Genomic DNA, 26,666 nt, shown 5'->3' on the forward strand with positions numbered 1-26,666 from the left:
GCTCTAGTACGGCATAAATTAAGTACCTAAATACCTACACACACTAGCCTGGATTGATTTAGAAAACTTATATTGCTCACTACTTATGTTACTTTAAGTGTCATCTATTAGATTAAAGCGATAAAAATTTAAAATAATTGCAGTTGAACAAATGAATAATTCAAAATTTAACTAAAATTATTCTTTTATTTTCAGTTATATAAAATTACTCAGTTACTAAGTTTTAAGTTTAGTTACTGGGTAACTAAATTTTTAGGTAGTTTGAAAATATATAGACAGTGATTTATGTACTATTGGATACGTTGGTAAGATCGGAAGACAGCAAAGTGGTGGATATCGATCACTGATGGTCGATATAGTACATTTAGGAGTCGATACACACAATTATTGCTTGGAATACCATTTGTAAGTACAGTATAGTAAGAAATTGGAAATATGTATCAATCACCTCCAAAAATTAAGCAATGATTTTCATTTATGTAATGAACACATTGAAAACATGGGTATCCTAGAAAGGATAATCGCGTCACTTTCTGCGCAGATTGAAAATATCGACAGTCATTGGCAAAATGAAGTCATTGGATTGTTATCTGACCCAATGTATGTTACTGTTTAATAATTTGAAACGGAGTAAAAATTTTGAACCAATTTAAGTATTGTGCAAAAATATCCGAAACTTTGTAAACCAGCATTTCCCTTTTTAATTGCAATCTCAAATTCATATGTGGTTGAATCTGGCTTCAGTCATATTAATTGTATTTTAATTAAGCAGAGAGAAATAAATTGAATGAGGAGCTATGGGGCGATTTAAAATTGAAACTAACAAATTTCGAACCAAACATTGCTAATCCAGCCAAGCTTCACTCCCCACATCTTTCAGAATAATTTACGTAAAAAATCGACTCTGTCAAAATAAAATAAATCATATTTTTTTCTCTTTTCTTAAATTTTTTGTTGAAGGGTCAATAAGAGAATTAAAAACATTTTGGCGGTCGATGGTCAAAAATGCTTGATAGCCCCTGGGTGAGGTGCCCTTTGGATTATTGCCAAGTTGATAGCCGGAATGAGCGATGTTGGTTCCTGCAACCTTCGTAGAAACCTCGAAATAAGAATTTAATAATATGGAGTAATTTCTCAAAATAATTCGAAGAAATCTCGAGGTCTATGTTTCCTTTTTTATTCTGCATATTAAATAACATGCATTTGAATTTTTACTTTATATCCTTGTAGAATTTTGATATAAAATGCATTTGATTGGTATTATAAATTTTTCATGTTTTGTTTTCGGAGCGATTTTATTTGGCAGGCTATTGCAATTGAACTCAATTGGCAGACAAAAAGGGCTCATATAAATATCATTTTACCGATAATTCAAAATTTAATCCTGCAACGCCTGTAAGGATACAGATTTCAGTTACAAAAAAGTAAGAAAATAAAAAAAAATTCTACGTACCGATTTTTTTTAACGAAAAGAAACGAAATTCTTAAATCTAAGCATCCTTCTCGCTAAAAAATTATTCAATAATGGAATATTTTGCTAGTTTTTTCAGGAAAAGAAATTCTTAATTTGGTCAAAATAAGAAATGGACTACATTTAACGATAAAACAGAAGTCTAATTAAAATTCTGTTAAGAACGTTTCACAGAAAAAAAAATATATTGTCACTATTTTAAATGGGTTTTATGATGAATTTTGGAGTACTCCTATTTCTTTGTCGTAATCTTCTTAAAAATTGATAAAATAAACGGTTTAACGGCCTAGTTTTCTAGTTCAAATCCTCAAATAGACTATTAATTTATATTAGATGTATTCAAAGAAATTATTATTGCTTTTTTCAAAAGGTATTAAATATTTTAAAAAAATATGAATTTTGCGTATTAAATTATGATAATTTAAAAAGTTATGTCTTAGACTTATACCAAAGGAAAAAAAGAGTTGTATGCATGAACAGTGCTTCAGAAACGAACCAGCTTGAATTACTTTTGATCTAATGATCGGAACTTCACGTTCTAGGACTCAATCTTAATGGTTTGAGCTGGTGACCTCACATATGCTAATTAATTAGTGCTGACAAGATTTTAAGTTACGAAACAGGACACAAGAACTTACTTTCTCTGAATAGACTTTTTTCAACGGATTCGGATTGGTCAGGAGAGGGATCCAGAGTTTGAACCCCTTAATGTTAATTTGATTTCCCTTTATCTCGCTATATTTAAATTTTTGCAAAAAAAATTTGAGCGCAATTATTAAATTTGTTTATTCAAATATAATTCTAAAAATAATTTTATTAAATATTTATTTCTTATTATTTCATTTAATAACATTTGGAAAAATTTTGAATTGTAAGATATAAAATTTTTACATCATTTTAAAGTATATAATTTTACATGACAAAATACAAAAATTTTGGCGAAATCGGCTAAGCTGTCAACTATTCATCCGATTTCACCCAAATCTTGTATTTGATATGTAAAATTACGTATTTTAAAATGGCTCAAGTGATATGCCTTACAGTTCAAAATGTTTTCGACTATTATTAAATAATAAAAAAAAGAATAAAATCATAAATATTTACTAAAATTTATTTTTTGCGAGGAATTATCTTTGGAAAAACAAATTTTATAAATGCGTGCAAGAAGTTTTCAATTCACTTAAAAAGTTTTTGAGTTATGCCGCTTTAAGAAAAAAGTAAAATTAACTTTAAGTGGTTCATACTTTGGATCGCTTTCCAGACCAAGCTATGGGGATCATATTTCCCAGAAATTGAGGCTACCCCCACTAATTAATTTGCGTCCCCACCTCGAACTATTAAGTTTAAGTCCTAGAATGTGAAGATCCGATTATTAGATCAAAAGTAATTCAGGGTGGACCTTTTTTTTTCGTTTTTTTTTTTTGCGTTTTGTACATAAAACCCTACTTGCCCAAAATTTTGAGAAACACATAAATAAACTTATTTTTAAAGGTGAAAAAATAAACAAAACGTTATTAGTTTTAAGAAAAGAATAAACTATATCATTTTTTAAATTTTTTTTTCTTGTAAAAGATTTGTCATCGGTTTTTCACAGGCAATGTGCTCAACCATGTGCTTAATTGTCATTAGCTGCCTTGGAATAGTAAGCTGGATCCTGATGTTGTAAAGAGGGGTGTTGTTCATTGAAATTATTCAATGCAACAATCATATTTAAATAAAATAATATTTGTTTTTATATCTATTTATAACTAGCAACGCTTTAATTGATTTACATTATTATAATAGAGATGTAAAGTTGCATAAAAGATTATTAATTATAGATTTAACTTAAGAAAATATTTATAGTTAAGGTTTTAAATTATCCTGTAGTTTTTTGAAGCTAAATTAAATGACAATGATAATTTTTAACCATGACAAATCATATTTTGTATTTTAAAGCAAATATATCCTTTCATACATTGTCTTTGTCCAGGTATACTCAGAACTAATAACAAAGCATGGCAGATAGTTTCAACCATTGTCTACAAAGAGGACATTATCAACACAATAGAGGCAATATTGCTTTTGTGACTGTCTTTTTGAGTATAAGGAGGAAGCCTGATACGAAGTAAAGAATTTTGGCGCATAGTTGCCATAATTTTTGGTGCTCAGGTAAACACAGAACTGTAGATTGATAAAGGCCATAAATTAATAAAAGTAACAAAGCCATGGAAATATATGTCACAGGAAAAAAAAACGAAAAATGAATCAATAAATCAATCAAGAATAGGGGCAACTAAACCTCAATTTTTTTTATAGTGTACGAAAAAGTTTAGTTACTGATCTATATTAGCCTTGGTTTTGATAAATACGTTTATCATTAAATTATCAATAATTTCCTAAATTAAAACTTTTGACGAATATTTAGGAAACAATAACATGACTTATAAAAGAAATTAAAATAGAAAATAAATTAAAACTGCACAAAAATATTTTGCAGTATTGTAGAGAGGATATATTCTGGACCAACGAACGCGATTTCACCAGCATCTAGTTCTTTGGTGGAGTATATATTTAATCAGGAAATTCATTTGCAACTTTCAAGCTAATTAAAAGCATGAAAGTCATTTATAAGGCTAACGGGGTCTTAAAGAAATATGTGAACATCTTTTCAACTTAAATATATTATTTATTAATAATTATCAACATTTATAATCGAAGTCAGTCATGCAGAACGAAAAATTATAAGAATTCTTACGTATATGAATGTCTTAGGATGAAAAGTTATAAGAATTCTTACTTACATGAATATCTTGGGATGAAAAATTATAAGAATTCTTACTTATATGAATATCTTGGGATGAAAAATTATAAGAATTCTTACTTATATGAATATCTTGGGATGAAAAATTATAAGAATTCTTACTTATATGAATATCTTGAGAGTAGCTTCCTACCAAACAACACAATAAATTAAATTAATTTCACCTGAATCCCTCATTCTGAATGATAAATTATAAGATTCCTACTTATAGGAATGTCTTGAGTAGCTTCCTACTGAGAAACACATTAACTAACTTAATTAATTTCGTCGGAATCCACCATATTGAATAATTAATTATAAGGATCCTTATTTATAGGGCAGTCTTTATTAGTTTCGTACCAAAAACACATTAATTAATTTAATTTCGTGGATATTTATAATGTTGAATGATAAATTATACGAACTCTTACTTATAGGAATGTCTTAAGTAGCTACCTACCAAAAAATACATTAATTAATTTAATTAACTTCGACAGAATTCATAATGCTGAATGGTAAGAATTCTTACTTAAGGGAATATCTTGAGTAGCTTCCAACTAAAAAACACATTAATTAATTTAATTAATTTAGTCGGGATCCATCATGCTGATTGATAAATTACAAGAATTCTTACTTATAGGAATTTCTTGAGTAGCTTCCTATCGAAAAGCACATTAACTAATTTAGTTAATTTCGTTCGAAATTCCTAAAAAAATGGCACAATAAGTAAACAAATTTCTCTGCTTCTTCTGTTCGTGTTGAAGATAGTATGAGTTTTAAGTTAAAGTATTTTTTGTTTTGTTTTGGTTCTCAACTTAGGTGTTTGCCTTCAGCTTGGCTTGGTGCCATGGAAAACACAAAAAAACAAGCCCTTTCATTTTTATCACGTTTAAAGGTTGAATGATCTATAAAGAGCCTATCTTGCATTTTGTAAAAGAACTAATCGATAATCCTTTATTTGAATTGATGCGTGAAGAAAATGTTTTTCAAAAAATTTTTGGAATTTTATGCTTATTATCCTAAAAGAATCAAACAGAAAGAAAAATCTACATATTATCGAATGTTACAGAAAAATTAAGTTTTTAAATTAAAATTTGTAAAAATATTTTATGTATTTAAATTCCGTCATCGAGATTTAATTTACTGGTATAACTTAAATTATATCGCAGAGTCAATTGTTGACAATGATTTCAGTAATATTGTTTTGAGTAGTTTTATTGTTAACTTTCATGCTTATTTTAATAAAGTTAATGTTAGCATTTTTTAATACCATGTGTGTTTTAAAGGTAAGTTTATAAACCTAAATTAAATTACGATAATTTCCCTATAAATTAATATATTAAATAGCTATATTAATTTATAGGGAAATTTGTATTTTTGAGTTGCATAGGCATTGATAGGTTGATAGGCATTTTCACATTAATTTTATGATCTGTTTATTTCATTGATTATCTCATTCATTGATTGTACCATTTTGATTTTTTTCTCCATATTTTAAAATTGATGGTTGTTTCGTGTATAAGGTAACCAATACGATCAACCTTTGTACATAAAACTTTGAATTTTGCTGACATTGCTGTTACTGTTTAGACAATAGCAATCAATAGAGGACGTTATACCTTTTAATTGACTTCCACAAATTAAGGAATCTTGAACTCTTTACTATAAATTAAAAATACGAAACACTAAAAATATGAAAAAAAGATAGTTTTAACTTTTTTTTTTGTAATAAATATTTTGAACTGTCAATGTTGTACATTTATTTTTAACCTTTTGCTACTCCATAACCAACTACAATAAGCCATATTTTGAATTCTTAGTACTGGTTTGAGTAACCCCATGAGAAGGGGTAACTTGAGCTACCTTATTTAACTTTTTTTCCTTCAACAAACATGTTATAGAGAATTTTATACACGTAAATACCGAAATTAAATGTATACCTAAGTTTTACAATATTAATTAATCTTCAGAGTAAATGATTTCCGATTGGCAGATTTCTTAAATTGTAATATCTCTTAAAAAATCTCGAATGATGGTATTCGTTTAATAGGTTAAAAGGCATTTAATCCGTGCGAAATTATTTATTTTTCTACTCAGTGAATTACCTTTAGAAATTAAATAATTTTGTTAATTTTCCGTACTTCATGCGTTCTATTTGAATTTAATATGAATTGTATTGTAAACAGTCTGAAATAAAAATAACTTTCTAAGAGAAATTTTAAAGCATTTAAAATTAGTATTACAAATATTTTGTTTTAAACTTTTAATAAATAACACGTATTGTAATGTTTTGAAATCATGATTAAATAATATTGAAGAAAAAGTTCAGGTAATAATATAGTTAATTTACGTTTTAAATCATATTTTTAAAATTTATTTTTAAATTTTAAGTAATTCCTTTATTAAATGCATTCAAAATTCTGTACATTCGCTGTACATTCAAAATTCAACCTCTGAAAGTAGAGTAAAGCTTCAAAAATAACAACATTAATTTATAAATGTCAATTTTGTATGTAATTAATTTAAGATTTATAATTGTGATTGAGATAAGGAGAAACCCACAGCTTAATTATGTTGTTTGATATTTAAGGGGAGCCGGATGTTCCCTGCAAGTCCCTGCAAGAAGCTTGCGATCGACGGTTTTTTCATAACTGGTCCATACCACGTTTAAACTGATAAAAAATGAAGCAGTTTTTCTAAGAAATTATTAAATCGTTTTTCAAAATCCCTCGTTTTGTTCCTATTATTATGGTTCAAATTTTAATACCTTTGTTTACTTCCAGTGGTTTGTTTTTCTATTTAATTTTAAAAGCAATTTTGGAAAAAAATTACTTTAAGTTTCAAGAAAATCGTCCATAGTTTAAAAAAATTTACGTTAGAGTTTAAGAAGAAAAAATTCAAACAAGAAAAGAATTTTGAAAATCAAAGCAAATGACTACTTTATTCGCATAATTTTTTTGTAATTTATGTAGCAAACATTAAGCTACATTTTAATATTAAATTAACAATTTATCCATGATAAATTTCGAAGCATTTAAGTAATTATTATTTGAAATTTTTAATTAATCTCTATAGATAATTTTTTTTTCTCTATGCATTACCTAATGGGGTAATTTATTATCACGTTATTTTTTTCTCACTCAAAAAATTCGTTTACTCCTTTTAAAAGTATAACGGAATTTAAAGATTATATTTCTAAAACAACGAAAAAAAATTTAAGTAATTTGGTAATTTTCTGTACCTAGCGAGAAAAAATAGAAAAAGAAACTTGCTTTTCTATTTTCTACGTCGCTACCATATTTAAGAAGAATGGTTCAAAGCTGCAAAATAGCCTGGAAGCTGAGTAAATTAAACAATTTCTTATCTCTTTAATAAAAAAACTTGAACATCAGCCAATGTATATTCTTACCAAAAATAATCAGCAAAACTAACCAGTTTTTATAATTTTTGGAAAAATATTTCAGCCGCATATTTTAATTAACGCTTCGTTTTTGGGGAATTGATAACTCAGTTTTAACATACTTCTTTCAAAAATTGAATAAAGAGAAAAACTTAATAATTTTTACAGCTCCCTTCCAAAGATATCTATTTTAGAAATAAAATTAGATAAAATGTGGAGTATGTTTTATGTCTTTTTTTCTCTTAAAAAATTCCACCGTCAGCGTCATGTTTATTATTTTTTTCAGTTTTTGTTTCTTTTTGGCTTAATAAGTATTAAAATTTTCAGATAAAGCTTTATTGAATGATTTATCTTAAGCCGTAACTATTAAATGAAATATAAAAGTACCGTAATTATTGAATTGTTCCATTTGGCTGTAACTTTTAAATCTAATTTAAAAGTATTGGAATCATATAGTAATTTCTGTTAAACTATATTTACGAAATCAAATGTAAAAAATCAGAAATAATTGAATAATTACTGTTTACCTGTGACTATTACTTTTAACTTAATAAGCACCAGAGTTTTTGAATAAATTACACTGGGTAGGTTTTTTTGTTTTCTGTTGCATGGAATTTCTTAAAACACATTTTTGATATTTTCAAGTCGTTGATCTCAAACCTGCAATTTTCTCCCCTTACTCGAAACTGTAGCTTTAAATGACGTTTTTATTCTATTTTTGTCAAAATTTAGGTTTAAAAATAGGTTTAAAAACGTTATATATTTGACAGGGGGTAGCGTAAATCTTTTGACAACCTTAAACTTCTAGGGGAGTTAGGGCACATTATCAAGAATAAAACTACAAATGAACCTATTCCCGGAGTCATCGTCGTAAGCCACTAACTTTTATGAACTGTTAGTTCATGTGTTTTTGAACAGGTTATAATCGGGACCCACCCCTAGCAGCGTATGACGAAATTTTTTGCTGTGGATTCCAATACAATTTCAATCCTGATGATGCGCCCAAACACTTCTAAAATTTAGTAGCAACAATTACGTAACCCCTTGCTAAATATAACATTTTAAAACTTGTACAAACTTGTATATTTCGATAAAAAATATACTAAAATTGCAACTTTTTTTGAAAAAAAATTTAAACTTTAAGAGCAAAATTAATTTCAAATTTGAAATCTCCACTCCCAAATTATGTAAGCTCAAGTATTTATATAAATGAAATTTTTTTTTCTTCCTAGTGTTATTTTTATCTGTAACTAAACTCCAAATTTTTCCACTATTTTTATCCGTAACTCCAAAATTCAAAATTTTGTAAGCTACGAGGAATCTGGGAGCATAAATTTTAAATGAAATTCACATTCTTTATTTTCATAGCAAAAAATAATAATTAAAATATGAAAAAAAATTATTACTAGGCAAATTTTTGTTTTGAGTATTTTAAAATTCAGTTTGAGATTATTTATTGCAAAATCCAAGATTGCAAATTTCAACTGTTTCGATATTTTAAAGTTTTAATATCCAATCATTGATTTTACATTGCTTTATTTTAAATTCATAAACAGTTATATTATATTATTGTTAAATAAAGTGATTTTTTTTTATTAACAACAACTACCATCAGGATTTGTTGTTCTGCCATTAATCATTGTATCACATTAATTTATATAAATGTTTTAAAATAATTTAAAATTAATTAATACTTGAATTAGTTTATTATAAATTAACATTTCCTTTCTCGGTATTTTGAAAATCCAAGAATTCCGCTTCGTCTGCTATCACAGATTAAGTTCACAGATGGATAGAATTCAGCTTTTGGTGAAAGTTTTAATTCCCTCTTTTAATTAATGAAAGTTTGTATTGGATTGAGAAATCTCACTTTTAAATATGTTTTGAATATACTATAATACAGAAACACTGCTATTATTTCAAGTAAATAATGACTTTAAATACAAGCAAATAATGACTTGTTTAGATATAATTTTCTCTTGAAAATGTAAATAATTATTTTAATTTCATATCGGTCTGTTTTGTATTTAAACAGTAAAAACATTTCAAACCCACCAAGTTGATTAAAAGTCTGTAATTTCAAAACAATAAGAATAAGAGTAAGAAGAATATTAAATTTAATGTTCATAATACAAATAAATATAACATATTAATACGATTTAAGTGTTTAATGTTATTAGAGATCCTTGGCTAAAACAGGATATCTAATAACATTAAACTACATTATATATATATATATATATATATATATATATATATATATATATATATATATATATATATATATATATATATATATATATATATATATATATATATATATATATATATATATATATATATATATATATATATATATATATATATATATATATGTATATATATATATATATATATATATATATATATATATATATATATATATATATATATATATATATATATAAAGAGTGCAGAGCAATTTTTAGAAAAATTTGTTTTCCAGGCTTCGGTAATTCGGTAATTATGTAACTAGCTTCAGTTGATCAAAGTAATAATTACAAAAAACCAATCTGTACGCCTACTTAAGAGGAGCTTCGATTATTATGGTTTTGTATAAGCAATAATTAAAATTTTTAATTGTGAAAAACTTAAATGGCAATCTTATTAGTTTTGGAAAAATTTAAAAAAACAAATTAAAAAAATTACTTTGTCATAACGTTTCCTTTAATTGAGTTCTAAACCATGTTTTGAGTTGCAGCAACGTTATGAGATTAAAATCAAAATGTACTTTTAAAAGAAGTTTTTAGGTAACTATAACATCTAGAACCAAAGTAAGAGTGGATTAGTATAAAGTTATTTCCATGTGAGATTGCCGAACTCGTTTTTGTTCTAATACAGCAACACTCAATAAAAACATATCAAAAATTTAAATATTTTTGCATATTTTTTAAAGCATGAAAATAGAAAGTATGTAGGTCAGCGTTTGTAGGCCAGGAGATTCAATAACTTTGCAGTCTTTTGAACAATTTGCTGAACACACTGTTCGGAAGAACGGATTAAAATTAGATTTAAATTCATTATAAGGTTTGTGCCTAAGAACAATGGTCAAAAGGATTATGCAGCTTATATTGACAGAATTTCAAGATTTGTTCGCGAATTTTTCTTAGCAAAATGTGATAAACGTAATTAAAATGGCGTTTGAGCAGTATATTTTGGGCTAAGATGTAGAATCGGGGGCCCCTTGGTTCGGCCATACTTTACCTTAACACAAAATTATACTCTGCCTCTTAGTATGTACATTAGCCAAAGGGGTAATAGTTGGATAGTTATTGCAAAATCACCATAAATTTGGAGAAAACATATTTGTATTATATAACCATTTTGCATGGAAAAAGCGCTGTTGTTTGATAAAATGAATATTTCCAAAATTTACTATTTCACTTTTAGAGCAAAATCAACTTTTACTCCTGTCAAATAAAGCTATTTAATTTCGTATGACTTCGTATATAAAATCGAGGTGTTTACACCTTATGATAATAAAAAGAATTTTAGATTATCGAGGAAAATAAAAACAAGCAATAAAGTTATTATCTTTACACATATTTGAATATTTTTAAATATACATTATACATTTTTTTAACATCTGAAAAATATTTTCACTCATTCGTTAATATCTGGTTTTTCTTACCTTTAATAGCTCTTCACATTGATTTCTAAACAGACTGAGAAGGACAAGAAATTCAAGAACATTTGGGAAATTCGAAATGTATTTTCACTTCAAGAGAGAAAATGGAAGAACGTTTGCATTCCTTTAGACGCAAATAAATTCTAAAACACAGACAGATTTCAATGGAAAACACAAGATTACAGGAAACTAAACTGAATATCTATTCACTTTTGGCATTGATTTAAAATGCATCTCCAAATATTTAAGACTAATTACGAGGAGCTTCATAATGAACTGGAATTATTCCTCAAGAAATAAATAGGCTGCAGATGCAAATGCGAATATAAATGAAATTTATAACTTTTCTCATTTTCTTTAACAATTTTGTCTAAGGGTTGTTGAAGTGATAGTTTATTAATTTTATTTATAAGCAAGGATATTTTCATAAAAATGTAATATTCTATTATAATTAAATAAATAATCTCAAGAAACAAATGCGGTAAGATATTAATTGATTGAACACTTTAATCACTTCAGAAATAGCAGTTGACACACTTCAAGCACTTAATTTAGACTTAAGGAACACGATAGATATGTCCGTTATCGAGAATTCGAAAAATCGTCAAATTGCTACACATTGTTGGAATCTTGGGAATAAATTCAGTTTCGAAAAAGCTAAAATTATTTCCACTACAGTCACATCAGCTCATATTGATGCATGGGAATCTTCACATAAATGCTGATTTTCTTGTTAACGACATCAATTCTTTTTAACTTAGTTCCTTATCACCCCTCCATAGTGCGCAGAAATGAATTTTACCCTGATTTACCCCTCTCTGCCACTGTGGTCTGTTTTTCATCTTTTGTCTCTATCGGCTATTGTGGTTTTTCTAGTTTTGTTTGTACCCTTTATTTTTCCATTTTTCGTTGCCAACTTTAAGTTTTATATTTCAATTTTTTTTTTGTTCCTTCTCATTCGCGTCTGGCAAGTCTTGAAAATGAGCGTCTGTTTTTGAGTGCTTGAAACATTTTAATTTGTATATTTTAGTATCAAATAAAGTTTATAATCAAGTAATACTATCCTAATACTTTTTTATCAACTGCATTTTAAAAATATTTATTTTGTTAACTCTAAGAGATTTAGATGACCACATTTATAACCATGATTCGAGGACAAATCAGCCGAGTATACTCGAAACATTTTAGGATTAACACCCATATATTTGTGAAAAATATTAACTTATAATTGCGAAAAAGATTTTTTTTAAAAATTGATAACTAAAATCGGGTGCAGAACAATCTTTATCAAATTTGATTTAATTACTGAGTAGTTTTGAAATTCATATAATATTCTGAATTTTGACCACGTGTGAAATAATTGCTCCCATTATTATTAAAATTTGTTTATTTTTTGCTGAAATTACCTGAAGACGAGTATGGTGCTTTCATCCATTAGTTTTAGCATGGTGCTTTTTTTGTTTTTCGTTTGTATTCTCTGTACGACATAACTATCTTGCACATGTCTGATTTCTTTTTTTGATATTTCACTGCATATAAAAAATTTTTATATTTTCGAAAAATTCAAGGACATCTGAGAACACATGTTAAAATTTGGGGACATTTTCTGTCCTCAAAGGGTCTCAAATTGCTTGTGGATAATCGATGAAATTCGAAAACTGTCTTCAAGACTTGAGCACGTCTGGTCACCTTATTAGACGTCCAACGTGAGTCATTTTACCTAACATGAATTTTGTAAATTTAATTTTATTTTATTTAATAAAAAAGCATTTCATACAAGCTTTTATAATCTGTTTAATGTAATCAAAATTTGTTGTTTATTGATTTCCAACAAGCAGAAAATATTTTTAAGCAAGTGTGTAACTGTCTCTAAGCTTGAGTTTCAAATTTACTGAAAATCAAAATATTAAATAATGTTACACAAAACTAGTTCAAATATGTCAAGGCAATTTCTTAAGTACACAATTATCTCATTGATGTTCGTTTGTTTTTCCGTTCGTATTAATTTAAATAATAATGAATAATTTTTTTATGCCGGTCAAATTAAGTTCTCTTTTGAAAAAAATTGATATACACCACTTTGAATATTTTTATTTTTTCTATTTTTCAATGTGTTTGAAATTAATGAGTAAAACTTGAATAGAATTTATTATTAGTGTTTAGTGAAATTTATATTAGGCTCTTTCTTTGGCAACAATAAAAAAAAAGCTTCAACAAAGCATTTTACGACTGATGTAAATCATTACGCTTTAAAGGAACTTAATAGGTAGAACAAAAACTGAGTGTAGACATTTTAATCTCTGAATTTTAAATGAAAAAATGAACTTAATTTTGGTTTTGTTACATAAGGGTGGAATAAATAAACAGTCTTAATTCCTTTACTTAAGTCTAACACTGGAAGACTTCTTTATTTTTTGCTAAGGCTTTAGATTTATAATTTAAATTGGCCTCATGCCATGTGGAAACTAAAAAGCTTAACATTTTTATTTCTGGTAGAAATTGAACAGAGAGTAACTTGCATTCTCAGCAAAGAGTAAATCGATATTAATTTATTTGAAAAGCTGTAAAAAATTACTTTCTAGCGTTTCCATTAAATAAACAGCTCACGATAGGAATTAATTACTTTTAAGTAAAATGTTTGAAAAGTATCGAAAATCTATTTACTTACCTGTATTTCCATTTGTAAAGTAGTAATATGTTTTATATTTGAAGCATATCTATTGAATAGTTTTGTATTTGAATTTTCATTGCCGAAATTTCATAAACAATGCTAAAAAAATCGTAAAATGAAGTCAGTGTAAATGTTTATTGTTTGCTCTGCGATGTTCAGCAAAATAAAATTTAATAAAATGTAGTTAATTAAAGCCTATTTTAGATTTGCATTCATAATCTTTTTAAACGCTCATTGATTGTCAATCTTTCCAATAATTCAAGTTATTACGGAGTGTTGTGCGCAATTATTAACTGTAAAAAATTTTGGGGGATAGTTATCGCTATTTTTGATGCTGAGGTAAATTAAATATATCTTTAAGTGCAGTTATTGATCAAAATTATTTTATGAAATTGACAAAATAGCAATTATTTGAAAAAATAAGTGCAAATTTATTACTAAAGATACGCCCTTTTTTTTAAAGGAAATATTTTTGCAAAGAATAAGCAAGTAAAACTAAAGCATTGAAAAAGCATTATTACTATTGTTTTTTTATAACTTAAAAAAATACCAAAAACATATTTTTATGTGAAAATAGAGCGCCAAAAAATGTATAAAAGAGACCCCGGTGTCCCATCTGCGTCAAAAGATTCGAAGGATGTCCGGACACTTTTGGTCAGATAATGTAGAATAATATTTTCACTAATTTCACTGCCGCTGAATTGAATAAACTATGTTTTATAGTATTGTTTGAAATAGATATTTTTTTTAGTTAATTTTTACGAAACATTAGGTTTTTATTTCTCTAGTTAACCGGGGAATAAGTGTTTGTTTTTTCACTCGTTTTACAATGAGGACTTTTTTCTCTATAGTTATAAGTAATATCACACTTCAAGTAATTTCCATGACAAAAAATGCTGCTATTCCCATTACAGTATTAGTTCATGTGTGACAAAATAATTCATCATAGCCAGTCAACAGGTTAACTGTTTTCTTTCTTTTCGACAATTTTTTTAATTTTATTTCATTGCCTAATTGACTGGAAGAATGGTTATTTTCTGTATTTCTCGTCCTGAACATAGGCACTTAAGAAATTATAATGTGTTTCAAATTAGAAATATTGTTTGTTGCCCCTTTCATTTTCAAGATGTTTCACTAACACTAGCTCTTAAATCTCGATTTCGATTAATTTCAGTAAAATTGTATAATTTTGAGTCACCATTTGCATATTGTTTAAATATTAACCAAGCTCTAAAAATAGCTTTTTTAACACCTTTGTATACAACAAAGCAAAATTATAAAATGTGATGAATTACTGAACTTAAATGTTTAAGTATAAACAGATTCAATTATATATAAATTTAAATTTGTTTTGAATATTTAGGTCATTTTATTATTAACATATTCACCAATGAAAACAAACTTTATAAATTAGAGCTTATATACATTCCGATTTTTAATATAATTTCCTATAAATATACTTTGCTTTATGGAAAAAATCAAATGTAATGCAAATAATAAATACAATAATCAGAAAAATTAAAATTGCAAGCATTTGAAAAAAAATAATTTTAAACAAATGAAATTTAAAAAAAATTTAAATTATAAATAAGTATTAATTGCCTATTTTTTTGTTTTTTAGAACTTGTTTCAAGCTGCAAAGAAATTTCAGGACGTAAAACTATAGTATAATAAAATATTCAGATAACATGCACATTTAATGTTGACCAAAAATAATTTAACTTGACGTCAAAGTTGGATTTTTTCCTTCATTTTCTTAGTATTTGTTTTATTTTCCAAAAAATTTCTTTAAAGAAAACTCGCAGTTTGAGTTGACAAAAATAAGCAATTTTTCTCACACGTTTATTTTCAGCATTGTAGCAGGAAAAACAAATAAAAAAATAAACTTATTTGTACTTTTTAAAAAAAAAAAATTACTTTATTGCAAAAATGAAAATAACGTTAAGAATCTCAGCTCATAAAAGGAAAAATATTTTTAAACTTTTCTTAGATTTAAGTTTTGAATAACAACTAAGGTACATTTGAATTGGAAGGCAAAAACAAACATACTTTTTCAGCTTGTAAATCGTGTTTTGTGAAAGAGTTTATTTTTTATTTATTGTCATTTACTATACATTTTTAAACTTCAATATGCAAGCGAAAAAAATTCTGAATTTAAAAGAATTGCTCTGCCATATCTAACAACACAAAGTTTTATTCTGTTTTTCAGTTTTATTCTGCTTTAATATTAATTCTGTTTTACTCATGAACAGACTTGACGACTAATTATTGTAATCTCATAACCATAGAATTTTTATGAAAAGTTGAGAGCCATGTATAGGAATGAGAAGTTGGTATTAAAATTTAGAAACACCTGATAAAATTCCTTCCTAGCAGTAAAAAATAAATGTACTGAAAAATTAATTAAAAAAAACTACATAAAGGTATTTTATGTTATATTACTGCGTTTTTCAATACCTTTTCCTGTCAGTGAAGGTGGAATCTTGCAATGGAAGTTTTGGCCACTAATCAACTAGCCAGAGCTCTTAAATCTCTACTGGAGTTCCTTACACTACGACAATACAGCGTTAAAGAGTTTCTTGAACTCTACAAGCAGAATTTTTAATCTTTTTATTGCTGTAGAGAATTTATGATCAACTATGGTCACTTTTTGATTTTGATTTAACAGGGTATTCAAATCTCCTCCGGAGCACAGTTCTTTATTAAAATATTAATTCCATTTTCTAATCACCACAAACAGAATTCATAACCACAGGAAGTTTGTTGGCATTCAAAATGTCGAATAATTACTTGAGTGTCGAAATTGCTACTAGTGGTCGAAGTTTAATTGTAATAAAAGACTCAATTGTTACCTGATTGCTTAAAATCATAATTTATACTGCTATTATACAGTTGAATGGGATTAATCGTCATTCGAAAAATTTCGAACACTGCCCTATATATTTATAGGGTTTTAACTAAAATTCAATTCATGGTGCAAATATAAGTTAAAAATTTATCATAAATAATGAAAGTGAATTATGACGCCATTATATCAAGTCTGATAAATTTAATATTAACGGACCTGACGGAAAAAAAGACTGCATAACTTTCATAATCAATTCAATCCCTTCCGTAAAATCCCCATAGAGTTGAGATAGTTAGCATAGATTTAAAATGTACCACTATCTTAGCCTCTATGAAGTCTCCCAAATTTATTTTTTGAAAACGATTTTCACTACATATGTAGTTTTAAATCCGACATTTTTTTTAATCTACTTGAAAAATGTAGTTTTTAAAATATTATATATATTATATAAAATTTAATTTCTATTTATATTATATTATTTATTATTTGTTTTATTTAGTATTTAATTAGGGATTGCAAATTTTACTTTGCATGAGAAATTTTACTTCACGAAAATAGAATGCTGAATAATGAAAAAAGGCAGATTCTATCTGAAGCTGAAGGAAAGTTTTGAGCACAATGAAGTGCATTAAAATTAATTTCTTTTCACTGTTTAAGAGCGATAGGGTGGTTGGTTTATTCCGTTTCAGGCAGTGACTCTTGAGACAGCCTTAAAACCATTACTGGCTTATAAAAGAGCATTCTTTTTTCAATAACTTTTAAGTTGACAATAAAAAAATAGTCAATAATCAATTGATATTTTCATAATAAAGCCGGTTTAAGATATTCTAGGAAAACATATCAGTGTAGGGAATACCGGGTACGGGGAATTAAACTTAAACAAAAACTGTAAGCTAGGGAATGTGGAGTATGTATATACTCAGTAAAGCTTAACCATAAAAACCAGTGCAATACGTAGGGAATAACGGGCAATAGGCAAAATACTGGCTCTTTATCAGAAAAAAAGCTTCAGTGTAGGGAATACAGGGTAGAAATGCCCTTTCTTTGTAAGTATCAGCGTAGAGAATACCGGGCAAATGTAAAACTGGCAACGACACCCTACATTCAAGAAACTACAATGTTATAAATATAGGTCAATGGCCCAAACATTCCTGCAGGGTTATTAATACGGCTATTATTGATAATATCTCCGTAATTGTTATCCCGTATTCTATTCACGGATGTTTTCCTAAATCTATCCTTATTCAATCGTAAGAAAAAGGGGGGGGGAAATTAAACAAGTATCCTAACTACTGAAAAATAGGAATATTTAACTATAAAATATTACATTTTATAAATTTTGGAGCATAAATTATACTTTGAAATATAATTGGGTTTTGAATTTATGTTCTGAAATCTTTGTTTAAATTTATTTTGGTTCTAGTTTTTATATCCAAATATGCCTTTACCCCCGACACCAGAAATCAAACAATTTTTTTTCGACCGCTTTAATTACAGAAACCAACGTTTTTATTAGTTGTTTCGGTTCAAGAAATACAAATTAAAATTAATTAATGCAACCATCAAATATCTTTCATATGATCATTACTCTCCGTTTTTAAATCGTAATTGTGTATTTAATTTGGGAAACCTAAGCTGGCTGAAATAATTTCTAGTTACAAATGCCGTTTACAAATGCCGTAAGACAAAATTCAGCAATCCCATAGAATAATTTGAATTCTAATTTGATTGCAAAATTAAAATACAAGATATATAAAAAAAACTAATCTGTCTGAAATTTGTTTCTTTCAATTCAACTTTTTACATCCGTATAAGAAGTGCTGAGTTGAAATTTTGGCTAAAAAAAGTTTGCACTCTCTTATTAAAAATTAATTTCAAATTTTAATTTTTGCTTAATTTTTGTTCTGTTTTTTTTTTCACATTTCACCAGTAAACGTTTGGCCAGGAAATTGTAAATTAAATTTTACGTGCTTAAATAACTTCGTGTATTCTTTTATATACAATAGGAATTAAAGCCAATAGTGTTAGCATACTGTATTTATTTTTCTTTCAAATTAAAAAATAACAAATTTTTTAAACATCACTTAATAAAACAACACTCAATAAGATTTTCTTTGAATGCTCTAAAAATTCAATTAATTTCATTTTTATTGAAATAAACTGTTTTTTAACTTCAAGTATGTAAGAATACAATGTAATTACAAACATATTTTCAGTTCTAACACGCATCTGCTCTAAGTATGTATATACAGTGAGGGAAAAAAATGGAACACCCTGAATAATTTTAGATCTAATGATCGGATTTGCACATGCTTAGACATATTTTAAGGGTTCAAAAGCCTCTCCTAAAGTATGCTAATTAATAAGTTTGAACGGTGTTTTAAATCAAGAAATCCGACGTAAAATTGTACTTTTTCTGAATAAACATATTTTTCTTAACAGATTCAGATTTTAAACCCTCAAAATATCGGGGTATCAGCAATCTGGAAAATATAGTCCTAATGCTTAGGTTAGGAGAGCTTGACCCCTTAATGTTAATTTTGCTTTTTGTGTATTTCGCTGTTTAGAGAAATTTTAAAAACGAATTAAAAAAAATTTGCAAGCAATTTATTTTGCACACTAATTTATTTAAAAATAACTTTGTGCAAAAAATAATTTTTAATAACTAATTATTTTTATTCTTCAATAAGAATTAAAAGATAAGAGTAATGTATATAAACTTTTAGATCGTTTAAAAAAACGCTTTTTTTAGTGAAAAAATACAAAACTTAAGCGCATTCTGTTGTATATTTTTTGAGTTTTCAATTTTTAAAATATTCAATATTTAAAACTCGGTTTCTCAAAAGCTAATCAACCAACTGTGGTCAAATTCTGAACTTTTGTGTTTAAAAAATAATATAATTAACTATTTGTTGACTAATTTGCTTTTAAAAACTGTCATAACTGAAATTTCCACTTTTATCTAGTTATTAATAATATAACATGGCAATTAGACGGTTAACTATTTTATCAAATGTTAGTTGTTTCGAAAAGAACTTATTTCTAGCGAAAATATTTGCAAATAAACCAAACTTAAACTTGTTTTTTCATAAATAAAAAAAATGAATGAGGTAACTTATAATTAATGCACTTTTGGTGTATTTTAGCGTGTACTGTATCTGGAAAAAAATCAACCTGATATAGTCAACACAATTTCAATGAAGACAGAGTAATTGAAGTTTGAGAGAAATGTCGCGACACTTTGGTACTGGACGACACGTCGCCAAGGGTCAATTCTCTTTCGCTACCCATTCTGCATAATTTTGAAGCTGCTTGTCGTAAATCTCTAACTACGTTAGATACAGAAACTCGAACTGAAGGAAAATTGTCTTGTTCTGATAAAACAGAGACCTTAAAAGATAGTGAAATTTTCCAGTGGATGCGGAATATGGATTTAATAGCCTGCAAGGCTATTTTCGAGTCGGACAAAATTGATCAATTTTGAAAAGTGACACTGAAATTCAGAGAGGTTAAATATGTACGTTCAAATTCTATCCACCAAATGCTTTCCAAATGGAATAAATAGCAAATAATGCTATAAAACGGATACAATAATTCAAAACGCTTTTTGTCTCACTCACATAATTAAATTTTCCTGAGAAATAAATGCAATTAAATACCATTTGAGAATTTATTAAAGTAACCATAATTATCAAGGATTTCATTAAGACATTTTTTAAAGAATGATGAATTTTATAATATTCCATCAAATTTATATTTTGTGAAAACAACTCTTAAAAATAAGATATTTAATATTATATCATAAAGTCGTCTTTTCTTTTTTCTTTAATAATGACGGAGCAATAGTATGCATATTTGTTGCTAAAAATTTTGAACCACGTTAAACCATATTGTCAGGCAAATTTGACTCGCCTTTATTGAGGTGCCAAATTCAACCGTAGTGTTGTAAAATTAATTTTTTCAGAAACTTGACTGCAAGATACTTTAGTACATGTTTATAGTACAAAGACATCGTTTAATACTTAATTGCAAACATGGTTTAATTTAACTTGTTATCGCAAATTTGTAAGGTCTTGAGGTTCAAGATACAAAGGCTATAATTGAACATTAAACTAATTTTTACGAGAGTATATAAAGTCACACATTCTACGGTGATAAAATTAGATTAAAAAGTTAGCACTGGGAGACAATTTTTTGTTTCCTGTTGCTTGAGATTTGTTAACGGATTTTGGTTATTTGTTTCATTGTTGATTTCAAATTTGCAATCTGTATCACTCTTCTAGCTACATTTTTTTAATGACAACTTTTTGTTTATTTTTTGACGAAAAGTACAAATTTAAAAACTTTATATGCAACAGAGGGTCTCACACATTTAGCAACAAACTTCTAGGTGAGTTAATGGCACATCCTCAGCATTAAAATTGCATGGAAACACATGCCAAAAATGTCGTTGTACGCCACTATGGGCACTTCCCTATTATGAATTGTTTCTTCGTATGCATACAGATCATAACTGCATATATGAACAGGTCATAATAGGAAATCCCCCCTAGCTCTCGACGATCACGTTTCCGGGCACGGGTTCCTACGCAAATCTAATCTTTATGATGTGCCCTAGCTAATTCCCCTAGAAGTTTGTCATCCCATTCATGTGATTTCTATTTCTACATAACTTTTTTAGACTTAAACATTTCGACAAAAACAAAAGACTAAAAATGTCATTTTAGAAAAGTTTGTAGCTTTAGGATCAAAACCAATTTCAGACTTGAATACCATAGTCGAATTAGGCAAGATTAAGCATTTATAATATTGCAACAAAAGATTTGTTCCCTAGTGTTATTAAACATAAACAGTTAGTTATAGTTTATATAAAAACTCATACTTCTGAAAGCAAGTTTTTTTTAATCAAATATTTTGTAGTAAAAATATCGAAAACTTTGCTTGTATTATTGAGTTTATGAAGCGTTTAACACTTCGTTTGGTAGAACTACTGTATTTTCACAAACACGTGAAAAGCATGTTTAGTTATCTTTCAAATATAGAATTAATTAAAATTTCTTTCATTTTCAGTTGCCTACCTGCAACTTACACTGTAATAAATTCCGAATCAAATTACTGTAAAAGTTACTCGCACTCTGGAAGCAGCATCCATAAAATCCATTTTACTTTAAAATCGATTTTATCATAAATTCTTATACCCTCATTCTTACAGTAATATTTACTTACAGTAATTTAGGTTTTAGAGTATATATTACTGCAAAAATTGTGGTGTATTTTACAGTAAAAAGTTTTGGTATTTTTTGTCTTAATTTGCTGTGTACAACAAAACAAAAATGTCAATAAGCAATTTGACTTAAAAATTGCTAAAATTATTCTTTTAAATTGCATATATACTACCTTAAATGGAAATAAAAATAACTTGTTAAAATAGTTTCATTTTAAATCATTCTTAGTACTCAGAGTCAAAGTATTGCATACAAAGTTTCATATTTTTGACAATACATAAAAAAAACTGGAATTGTTTAAAATATTTTCTCCAAATTAAATAAAAATAATTAGCAAATGGTAATTTCCTTTTATAAACTCAGAGAACACAATTGCTGTTATCTTGAGTAACCAACCGGAAAACTGGAAAGAATTCTTTTTCTTTTTAAATCTTTACCATAAACTGATTTAAACTAATTACTAAAAGGCACTTCTCTAATAAAAAACGAAACAGTTTTAGGTAGAACATGAATTGAAGTTAGCGATTTTTCATTGTCGGAGGAAAAAACTGGCAATTAATTAAGGGCTAATTCATGATACAAAGCACACTCTGATTAACTCAGTTATCGACCGAAGCAGTTAATTCTCATTTTCTGAAGAACAAAAAATTTCATTTTTGTCAATTCAGCAAATCTTTAAATGTTTCTTTTAATGTTTGTCCTTTGTTTCATCGCGAAATAACGTGATTTCTGACGAAGCACAGACTCATAAATATTTTAAGAAACTGTTGCTCACTTTTCAGGTAGGTTTCTCGAGTTCAAATCCTGGTGATGACACCCACTCAGACTATTTTTAGATTATGTTGAATTTCCCTATCAATTTCATTAATCTATAAATACCTAATATGTAACAAGAAATTCGTTTTCTGAAGCAAGTGAAAGTACTAATTTTCTCATTTTGGTGAAATGTTTATTTAAAGCATTTCGTTGGGAACTGTCTCGTCAAATGTTAAGAAAATTTCCTGAGTTTCGAGTATCCATTTTTTACAGCCTCTTTCATATCCAGTGGATGAAAAGCAAGTGAAAATACTAATTTTCTCATTTTGCCAAAACGTTTTCTCGAAACATTTCGCAGGAAATGGTTTCGGCAAAAGCGAAGAAAATCTCATGAATCTTGAGGGTCCATTTTTTACAGAGTCTATCTCATTCTATTCGACGTATGAAAGCTTAAAAAAAACTAGATAATTTAATTTACCCCAAACTTTGAGCTATTAATAACACATTTGTCGTCGCTAATATGATTAAAAAGCACTATTACACCACTCTACAGGATGTCCCAGGATTATTGAGACAAGCTTTAAAGGGAGGTAGCAAGTTTTAAGAATTGCATAGAAACCTCCATAGTTGAAACGTCATGGAAAAGTAGTATGACAGGTAGAAGAAACAGACACACAAGACTGATATCATCTGAAATATTTATTGGTTAAAGATATCACATGCGATGTAGTAGATGATACGTAAAAATGTCAAAAGATGTTCTAAGTACCCATCATTGCTAGAGATGCATGCGTTACATTATTGGACCGTGGATTGGAGAACTTGTTCAATCATGACTGGATTCTGTTGGGTATCCGCAGCAGTAGAGACGAGCAACTAGCAGTCCATTTCATAATCCACGGCTGTTGCGTACACAGCACTTTGCAGCACAGCCCAAAGAAAGAAGTCCATGCTGCTCAAATCAGGAGAGCGAAGTGGCCAGGGAACAGGTTTACCACGACCTATCCCATCTTGTGAACAACACAATCTAACAGCAAGCGAAGACATTTCTTAAAATGAGTTGCTATGCAAATATGAGTTCTTGTGATGTCCCTTTTCTCCCTTAAAGTTTGTCCCGATAATCCTGGGACATCCTGCATAGTATATATAAATGTTTGAAAACTTTTAATTAAAAAAAAAAATTAGCCTCTGTATATTGGTTTTCTAGGAAGTCTTCATTTCTTATATATATATATATATATATATATATATATATATATATATATATATATATATATATATATATATATATATATATATATATATATATATATATATATATATATATATATATATATATATATATATATATATATATATATATATATATATATATATATATATATATATATATATATATATAATAAAATAAAAAACTTCAGTTAATAAAAAGCAAGAGATAGCCTTCTTTAGATACACATATAAAAGGAAAACTAGTCCTTTCTTCACTGTCATTTCAACCGACTCTTAATACTTAAAAAAAAGAGATCGACACGAACACAGAAAAACAATTGATTCTCTCTTTTTCTTGTCATCTGATGGCAATGAAAAATGCTTCCGTGGCTGAAATTTCGGAAACAAATCTTTTGCAAACCTTATCGGAATCTAAAAAAAGCAAACCTTCTCACATAATAAAGAAAGTGAATGGAGAGAAGAAAAAAATGAAGCAGAAGAAAAGAAGGGGGGGGGGAGGGTCAAGGGGAAAATATGAGATACGATATCGTTTTCAAGAGACATTCCAATGATGGCAGGTGGCCAAATTGATGCTCGGCAAGGTACTTCCCATAACACCACCCGTTTCCATAACAACCATCTAATTTAACATCCTGCACATCCAATGGATATCCTTATAAAAGAAATATCCGTTAAAAACACTGAAAATAGTACAGTTTGATGAAAATGTACTCGGGGAAAAAGAGCAACGATGCGTTGGATGATGATTTTGAGTTACGCCGAAAATAATGATAAAACATCTTTGGCAACAAAAGGCATCTTTTTTTGTTAAATACCGAAATTCTTTGTTTTTCTTGTTTCATTTATTTATTTTCAGACTGGGATGTTTTTATTTATTTATTTCATTCTATTGTCATTGTGTCCGTAATATATTTTCGGAAATCGTAACCAGAAACTTTGTTTTAAAAATAAATAGTTACATTTTAGTTTTTCACAACAGTGTTCTATGTTTTAAACTTATTTTCAGTAGAATTTTTGAAAAAAATTATTTTAAAATCACAAGTCTTTTTTTTTTCTTTTAAAGATGAAACTCACATTTTTTTATTTTCTAAAAGCAAATTTAAGCATCGGAAATATAATATTTCACATTTTATGGAATTATCATTTTTGGTTTTTGAGGGATATTGTTTAAAGTCGGAAAAAAATAGATCAGGGTAACTAAAAAAAAGTTTCAGCATCAATTGAAGTTCGAGGGGAGAGAATACGAAATTAAATCTTATCTTGCTTTCTAATTCAGATGCATACATACAGATATCAACATTAATTTTCAGAAAAAAAATACAACCAAAAATCAAAATGTTTCTCACGGTAATATAAGTGTTAAACATTTTATCAGGAAAAGTTTATTAAAAAATTCAATCACAGCTACTTCTACTAATTCTCATATTTGGAACAATAAATTAAAATAATCTTTAAAACAATATATAATTGAAACAATGTGTATTTATCATATGCTCCTAAATTAATCTTCAGTGATGAAAATAGCTTCAGCTATCAAAATCACTTTAAGGAAAAAATTTAGGGCTAGAAAAGATGGTTGCCAAACGAGAAGGAATGATTGTGTCAGAAAAAGCAAAGCTGCTTAATTTTCAACCTGAAGTTACTTTGTAAGATCTTTAGAAAGTAAGGGGGCCAAACTTTTAATCTATTCATTCTCTTAGGCTCGATTCTCTGACGAGTTACATCTTCTGACACCAGGTTATTAGAGTCCTAAATATCCTTGGAGTCTTACGTCCAGTTCCACGAGCGTATTATTATAACTATTGAACAGCTATTTTATTTCTATTATATCAGCCATTATCATTCTAAGTCTTATCAAAGTCTGTCCTGTAGTTCTGCAGATAATCGACAAAATCTAGAAATTCTCTTAATTTTAAACATCACTGTTTTTGAGAATTCACTTTTCGCGAAAAATCACATGATTTAGTGGCAAAATGAATGTCTGAAATAAATAAATAAAGCTGGAAGTGCTGAATTAGGTACTTACATTCCAAAAAGAAGATCACGGATACCAACACATGTGACCTAAGACGTCAGTTAATCGTTTAAAATCAAAACGGCGTGTAAAAGTTCAGCTCAGTTTCTCTTTATAAGTTAGAATGCCAATTAACATGACGCTAATAAAATACAGCGCCATATCGCTCATCGAATTTGCCAAAATATAATTCTTTCTCGTCGACTTATTTTACTTAACTTAGATTTATTATTTGTTTATATATTTTATTGTAACCGTGATATATTTTTGTTTTGTGTACCTGGCAACTTCGATGCATAATTAGCTTATGTTCTACATGGCTTCGTGCCTGTCTTTGTGTTAAGTAAGAAATATATAATAAAAGAATATGATTGAAATCTTTGTGAAAGAATATAGAATGTGTCACTTAAGAGAATTGATACTTGACGGACTTGCATACTCAAAATAGAATGGAAAGAACAGTTGCTGACATAAGCAAATTCCACGTTTCAACAACAAATTAGGATCAAGATAACCGCATTACGTCACTTGCAAGCAGCTCATTGTCAAAAATGTTCGATTACATTTTTAAGAGTGCAGTGATCATAAGTTTGTTGTTT

The 26,666-nt window shown here is 27.7% G+C and overlaps 1 protein-coding gene across 2 annotated transcripts in view; it reads right to left on the reverse strand.

Moving 5' to 3' along the window:
• The window catches only part of LOC107455815 (uncharacterized), a 417,369-nt gene that overhangs the window by 134,357 nt on the left and 256,346 nt on the right, over positions 1-26,666 (reverse strand). The window contains exon 1 of one of the 2 annotated variants that reach the window (XM_071181347.2): positions 4,888-5,007. The exons of the other annotated variant lie outside the window; for it this stretch is intronic. Coding sequence (XP_071037448.2) covers positions 4,888-4,928 — 41 coding nt within the window. The 5' untranslated portion in view covers positions 4,929-5,007. Of the gene's footprint in view, positions 1-4,887; positions 5,008-26,666 lie in introns of those variants that run through there. 2 annotated transcript variants of the gene reach the window in all.

Source organism: Parasteatoda tepidariorum, chromosome 3 (genome assembly GCF_982258835.1).
Source record: "Parasteatoda tepidariorum strain Cologne lab strain chromosome 3, Ptep-v5.0, whole genome shotgun sequence".
NCBI lineage: Eukaryota > Metazoa > Arthropoda > Arachnida > Araneae > Theridiidae > Parasteatoda > Parasteatoda tepidariorum.